Genomic DNA, 7109 nt, shown 5'->3' on the forward strand with positions numbered 1-7109 from the left:
ACGACGGTTGCTCACGCAAGTTCGGTGCACGACAAATTGCCTTTACATTCTAAAGCTAGAGATAGAGCAACCAGTCAACTTCTCGGCCAGGTACCGGAAGATGGAAGACCTATTAGGAAGAGGTGAACCACCTGGACTGGGGGCGCGCCAACTCGAAGAAGAGGCGGCCGAACAAGACGTGGAGTCTGGAGGACATGCCGCCAGGGACACCGAGCCATAGGGCTCAAAACGGAGTTCAAACGAAACGAAATAAGGCAAGGCAGATATAACACAGGTTTTAGGAGGAGATTGTTAGATAAAACCTTTGTTTTTTCTTTATTTAGATTCACATGTTTACATTTAATTTCCCTTTGACCATTTGACAAACACGTCGAATGGATTAGCTAATTCTTAGACGTCAATTTTCTAGGAAGTGGCACAGATTCAGTTGGCCACTCTCCACCCATTTTTAGGATAGGTTGTATTTAAATAGGAAATCTGTTTACAAGATTTCACCACCGGATTTTGAAGAGCAGTCAAAGTTTCAGTCCTTCTCTCTCTCTTATTTTACGCATTTTATCTTTCCTCCAACAACCTCCTGTCGACAATATCCTCTCGGTGATTTCCCTGGCCAATTATCGAAATTCAACACTAAACGGACGTTCCAAACACATAAGAAAGCATTTCGGAAGTTGCGTGAAGAACTTAGCGTGCAGATTTTTCTGAGTTGAACTAATTCTTGACAAAGAAGAATAAGTTCACGGGAGAAATGGTCAGAAGAATTTGATTAGATGAAAAAGAGTTACAGTCTTTTAAGAAATTTAGTTTAAATATTTCTCAGATTTGTTTACCAGATTTGTTTCCATTTCCAAGATTTGTGGATTGAAACGTTTCTATGTAGGGTTATTTGTAAGGCTATAAAAGCCAAGTTCACTGTTCAATAATATTATCACCTCAAACTTCAATTGTTTATGTTTTTGGCTTTGTTATGTCAAAACAAGTACTTGTCACTTCTACCTTCCCACAATGGCAAACTCACTCTCTCTAATTTCTTTAATCTATTTTTCTTTGTTCGGGGGGCAACGAGGTTCATGAGCTGCTTTTTGGCTCGAATTGCCAGGAAGGATATTGATTGGAGCTTGTGGGCGTTCCAAGGAAGTTATATGTACAGACAGTGTCATGAAGATCCTGATGAATGTTTTGGTGTTATGGATCACTCTTGGACTAAAGATAGTACCCCCATCACTTAAACAAATGCTTCCACTTATCAACAGAGTGAATCAAGGTTAATTTGTTGCTTCTCAATCTAACCGTGCATTATAACAAATCAAACCTCTATATATTTCTTTAGTTAGAATTTGAAACTAAAGCTCTTTTCTTGCGGATCCAAATTCTAAAGCACCAATATCATACATAATGCTGCATCCCGTATCAGGGCAATGTGTCAAATCCGAGGACAAAGGAGGAGTTGAACTCGGCGATTGTGCCACTCCGAACCAATGGAACCATATTGGAGATGGACGTCCCGATGAAGTTGTTGTCAAACGGGCAGGGTTTGAAATCTGTCGGAGATGGAAAAGTACTGGTGGTATCCGACGAATGCTTTGGCGATGGAAGCAATTGGACGGTGGCTTCGAAAGCAAATCTCCAATTGGCCAACAAAATTGGCGAAGACAATTTTTGTTTGGAGAAGGAATCTGATACTACTAGTTGTTGTGAAGAAATGCATTTCCTTTAAAGACGAGGGAAGTTGCACGGATGATCCTCAACCCCAATGGTTCAAACTTGTTCCAACAAATGTTGCTTAGTCTATTAATTAGTTTAAAATAGAAATTTAGAATTTGGTCCAATATACTAGTAGTTGTTGGAATTTGAATTTAGGGTTGGCATGAGAGTTTTGAAAGTGCGGGAGTCATATTAGGGTTGTCGATTTTATGCTTAAATTCGTAGTTAAATGGTCAATAATTATTTTCTATTATTTATTATATGTCCAATCTTTTATACGATCATTATTGTTGGTATTATTTTTCATATATGTTTGTACGATAAATAAAATCGGTTATAATTAAGCACGAGCATGAATAGAATTAGAGATAAAATAGGGGCCAATTCAAAGTCGGGCATGTCATATATTTATTCTTCCCTATACATAAGCAACTCACAATGTGTTGGTTTCAACAAGTTCAAACCATTGACTTTGGGTGTCTTGGAGGCAATTTGGAGCACCGTCAGTGCAAATACATGAGTTTGTCACAATTTTTGAAGAATTAGAGCTTTCAACCTGCAAGCAAAGACTCTTCCCATCTTGAGTTACGGTGGCCAAATGAAGCTTAGTGTTTGAAATGGCTGTCCAAGAACTCTGAGGGCCGAAGCAATCTGTTGAGAGAGATGGCATAAGGCCTTCTCCGCTCGTCTTTAAGCATAAACCAGTGCTTGACATCCTAATTGGAGTGCTATCATTGTCATGAGTCCATCGACTTGAGATGGAGCAATTACCCATGAAAATATCTTTGTTGTCATTTGAGACTTGGATGCATTGGCCACTTTGTGGATGATATATAACATACGAGAACGATGCATTGGAATTTGGATCTGTGCACCGTAAAAAAATGTCTTATACACTTGTTATAGATCCATATATTCAAAATCGTTAATATATTTGTACTTACCTTGCAACATAGTCTGCAATAGTTGAAACTTCTGGACAAAGTTAGGATTTTTAATTTGAGTCCAATTGGAGTCGAGAACTCCAAAAGTTTCTGCCGGCCCTGCTTGACCTTCCCTATAATAATAGCTACCTTGCCAAGTCCATAATGCCCAATCTAAATCTTCTTGTGCAAGATGAGCTGTGAAGCAACTCATGAACCGATTTTCTGCATCGTTAACCTCTCTCTGATCGTACCCATATTCGCTGACAAACAAAGGAAATGGGTTTGGTCCTTCTCTAACAAATTCAGCATGGTCTACAAAGCCATTGATAATATTTGCACAAATATTATTTAGTGGCTGGTTTATAAATTTACTCTCTTGATCTCCACTGAACGAATACAAGTGCACCTCAAAAACCAACTTGTTGTCTAAGGTGCTTACGTTCAAGGGCTTCTCTTTTAAGCATCGAAGATCATTATCAAAATTTAGGCCCGAAACAATCACTAAAACATTTGGGTTAATGTTGTGGATTGTTGTTACTCCTTGAGTAACATAATTGTTCCAATCATTTGCATTTTCATTGGTTCCTCGTATCTCGTTTCGTAGGCTCATTCCAACCACCTAAATGTCATAACAAAAGAATGTTCTTTTGTTAGTGAAAAATTGTACAAGTCTTTAAATGTTTGAGTTTAGTTTCAAGAGTGTGAGAATTTTCCTTAATTTGTACGTACCGTTGATTTCTTGGAAAAGCGTTGAGCAACTAAGCTAAGACCTTGTAGCCATTCTTGAGGGTCAAAATAGCGGTCTCCAAAAAATCCATTGCCATCGTCAAGAGAGCAACACCATCTTGGCTGACTCATATGGTTGTCGGCAATCACCATTAAACCACTCTCTCCAAGCACATCAACAACAGCTTCATAGGCTTCAGCAATAGTCTTGTTCAACACAAAAGGATTATATTGAGCCAATCCGGCTTTTGCTTGCTCTAAATCGAGAAGGTCAAAATTCTCTTCAACTGTCCTATTTGCATAACGAGTGAACATTTGAGTTGCATACGTGAGTCGTACACAATTAAACCTCAACTTGATTGCCTCATCTGCCAGCTCTTTTAATGGCCTGTGGTTGAGACCTTCTATTAGCATGCTCTGTGTGTGGGAAGGCCAATTCACGCACACAAGCTTCACTCGAAGCCCTGTTGTCGAGTCAACGATCCACCTTCCTTTTGTTGACAACGGTAAAGAATAAACAGAAGGAGATAAAAACACAAACAATGCTAGAAAAAGAACAACTTGAAAAGTTCTTCCCATTTTTTCTTCTCTTTTATGAATCGGGGTGAGAGAAGCATAGCCCAAAGGTTGCTTATATATCTCATTAATAGGTTGAAATTTGTTCAAAAGATCAAAGATCGATGTAACGGTGAAACTCCTTCCATTTTTCTTAATTCAGTTGCTTTGTTAATAAATTGTGTTTCTAACTTTGATAATTTGTTGAGTAATAAGCAAATATTTCTAACAAAGCTAGCAACGTTCATACATATCTTGCCCACAGAACCAATATTTTAACATTATGGCCCATTTTTCTTAAATAAAACTCGAAGCTTGTTCCAGTCTCAAATTAAAAATTAAAATAGTAGCTAACTACGATTATGACAAGTTTTTATATAATACCCCTACTACATTTTTTAAGTTGGGGACATTTTTCCACCTAATAATTCACAAATACATAAAATTATTTTAATAATCTAAATTAATAAAAATGAAATAGTTAACATCTTAATTATCTAATTTTAAAAAATGTAATCAAATTATTGAAAATATTTTATTTACACACTTTTCATAAAATACTATGCATTTATTAATTTATATATATATATATATATATATATATATATATATATATTCTAGGAGAGAAAGTAGAATATTCTAAACATTTATTTTGATGTCGCATATTTAGAAGGTCCAAAGCATGCAATAAATAAATTCAGATTGCTTTGTCTTTTTGACCGTAAACAATTCGACGTGTAGTTTGGCTATTCGATGTGTAGTTTGGTAAGAACTTATATTATGAGCCTCTATGCCCACGCTTGGAAAATGTCACCTTTTGAATTTGATTGTGTGGAAGGAGAAAAAAATGAGGTCTATAATTTAATGTCCCCACTAATAAAAACTAAATTGGCCATCTGGCCTTCTTTTTTCAAAAAAATTCTCTTTCTTTTTTCATGATGGCGGGTTAAAAAGTCACGTCGTTAAACTCAGGCCAACTTTTGAAGGGACGAGCCATTGCACCGAACTTGTTTTGGATTTGTGGATCATTCTAAAATGTTTGATCAAGCTTTTAGGGTCGACCAAAATTGTAACGCGTCATGTCTAGGATAGATCAAGATTTGTAATGCAGATTCGATACCTAATGGCTCTGAATCTTGGACATGAGACGTTACAAATTGTATTAGGGCAGTATCTCTCCCAGTAAGATGTGGTTTGAAAACGAACTAATGTGAAAGTTGGTAAGTATGTGACACCCGAGCAAATGAGGGGTACATGAATGAACCGAAACCACTTCCAAACGAGAGGTATCCTGAGGATATGATAGCCAAGAAATACTTTAGAACATGGATAGTCACTCCATATACCAATAAGGTTCATTTTCCTTTTCAATAGCTCAATTATAAGAACTTCATGGTTAGGTATGTTTTGCTTGGAGCAATTCTATGATGCACGTAACCTGTGGAGAATTTTTCTAGGATGCATGTGAATAGGGAAAAAACATGCGGGAAGAACTCGAGTTAGTTCGCGAGAATAGCTTTCACTCTTAGAAACAAAGAGTAGGTAACCTGACCATGTCAAATCCTAGACACGAGTCATTACAAAGGTTTGGGAGCACACTCACTCATGGTCAAACAAATTCACTATTGATCCAACGTACAAATATAGTTACATAAGCAAAGTAAAATGTGATATATTCCAAAAAATGTATAAACAACCTACGTACCATAATTAAAAATTTTAATACTCCTCATAATTAAACACTACAAACTTAGTAGCCATTTGGTTTCAAATTCCTCCCATAATTCTTCATTAATCGGAAATTTTTACATGCTTATCACAATCTTCCCTTCGAGTCATTTGGGTTTTAGTATTGAAAGTAGATGAGCAGTTCATTTTAACCTCAAACCTTTTCTTGATGTATCCAATTATTTTGACCCTTCCTGCATTTCCGTGTGGCTACTGATATTCAAACCTCACGACTTCAAATCCTCCATCAAACTTAGGCCCTCATCCATTTCCTCCGCCTCGATCTCCACCGTCACATTCATCGTCATCGTGTCCTTTGCCTTCGTCAATCCGCCGGCGTCTCCCCCTCTCCGATCACCTCGCCGTGGTAGTAAATCACCATCGTGGCTTTTGAGTATTTGAACGATGCGACATTAGGATTCCGCACGAAGACACTAGCCACAACGAGTATGCCACCGTTTGAGAAGGAAGAACGGTGAGTTTTAAATGATTATTAAGAAAAATTAGATGAAATCCAAGTGAAGCGTTAGATTTTGACTTAGTAATAACTCAGGCAAACCTAAACAATCGTAGTGTCAAGTTATGATATTATTGAATACTCAACCTGGCTTTTACAACTTTACAAATAATAATAGAAATAATAACTATATGACAAATAATTAAACTAAATACCAAACAATACTCTTAAAACAACACTTCGCCCCTCTCTTTCTACTCCCTATAAACACAACCTTCATACCAGTTCATGTTAGAAGAATTTGATTATGGGGTTAGTTAAAATATTTGATTTGTTTACAAGATTTTTGTTTCCAAGATTTGTGGTTAGTTTCTATTTAGGGTTATTTGTAAGACTACAAAAGCCAAGTTCAATATTCAATAATATTATCACTTCAAGCTTCAATTGTTTATGTTTCTAGCTTAGTTGTGTCAAAACCTAGCAATTGGTATCAGAGCCGCAATTTTTTAGTGATCAAATAGAGAGAGTATGAGTGAAGACAAAGTTTTAATGAAGATCCCTCACTTCGATGGTCACTTTGATCATTTTAGTGATGGAGTGAGCTGATGGAATATTTGCTCAGCGCAAAAGGTCTATGGAGTGTGGTGGAGATTGGTTTCTCAGGTCAAGAGGAAGGAACAAAGTTGACTGAGGCACAAAAGGGCCACCTTGATGATGCTAGACTCAAAGATCACCAAGTAAAGCGTTACCTCTTCCAGGCAATTTATCGAACTGTCTGTGAGCAAATCTTGGATCGTCGCACAGCCAAAGATTGTTTGGGACTCAATGAAACGAAAATTTTGTGGAAACCAAAAAGTGAAGAAATCTCTCCTTAATGCATTAAGGAGAGAATTTGAGATCCTAGAGATGAAGAATGATAAAAGCATCAAAGATTATTTTGCAAGAGTGATGATAACCTCCAACAAGATGAGAAGCAATGGAGAAGATATACCAGACGAGAAAATTGTAGAAAA

The 7109-nt window shown here is 36.9% G+C and overlaps 1 protein-coding gene across 1 annotated transcript; it reads right to left on the minus strand.

Annotated features, from left to right (window-relative positions):
- Nucleotides 1-2137: 2137 nt before the first annotated feature.
- On the minus strand, nt 2138-3800 carry LOC111439277. The gene is made up of 3 exons (XM_023077048.1): nt 3360-3800; nt 2649-3249; nt 2138-2571 (listed from the first exon to the last, which is right to left on the minus strand). Exons 1-3 carry the CDS (start codon nt 3768-3770, stop codon nt 2138-2140), a joined length of 1446 nt encoding a protein of 481 aa, XP_022932816.1. The 5' UTR covers nt 3771-3800.
- Nucleotides 3801-7109: the final 3309 nt, after the last annotated feature.

This window comes from Cucurbita moschata, unplaced genomic scaffold (genome assembly GCF_002738365.1).
Source record: "Cucurbita moschata cultivar Rifu unplaced genomic scaffold, Cmos_1.0 Cmo_Scf00089, whole genome shotgun sequence".
Taxonomy (NCBI): domain Eukaryota; kingdom Viridiplantae; phylum Streptophyta; class Magnoliopsida; order Cucurbitales; family Cucurbitaceae; genus Cucurbita; species Cucurbita moschata.

Bases quoted from the DNA above. Each gene is read 5' to 3' on its own strand.
- LOC111439277 (XM_023077048.1), bottom strand. From the start codon at position 3,770: ATGCTAATAGAAGGTCTCAACCACAGGCCATTAAAAGAGCTGGCAGAT. The intron at 3,250-3,359 runs GTACGTACAAAT...TATGACATTTAG, and splicing joins GCTTTTCCAAGAAATCAACG to GTGGTTGGAATGAGCCTACG. The intron at 2,572-2,648 runs GTAAGTACAAAT...TACGGTGCACAG, and splicing joins ATTGCAGACTATGTTGCAAG to ATCCAAATTCCAATGCATCG.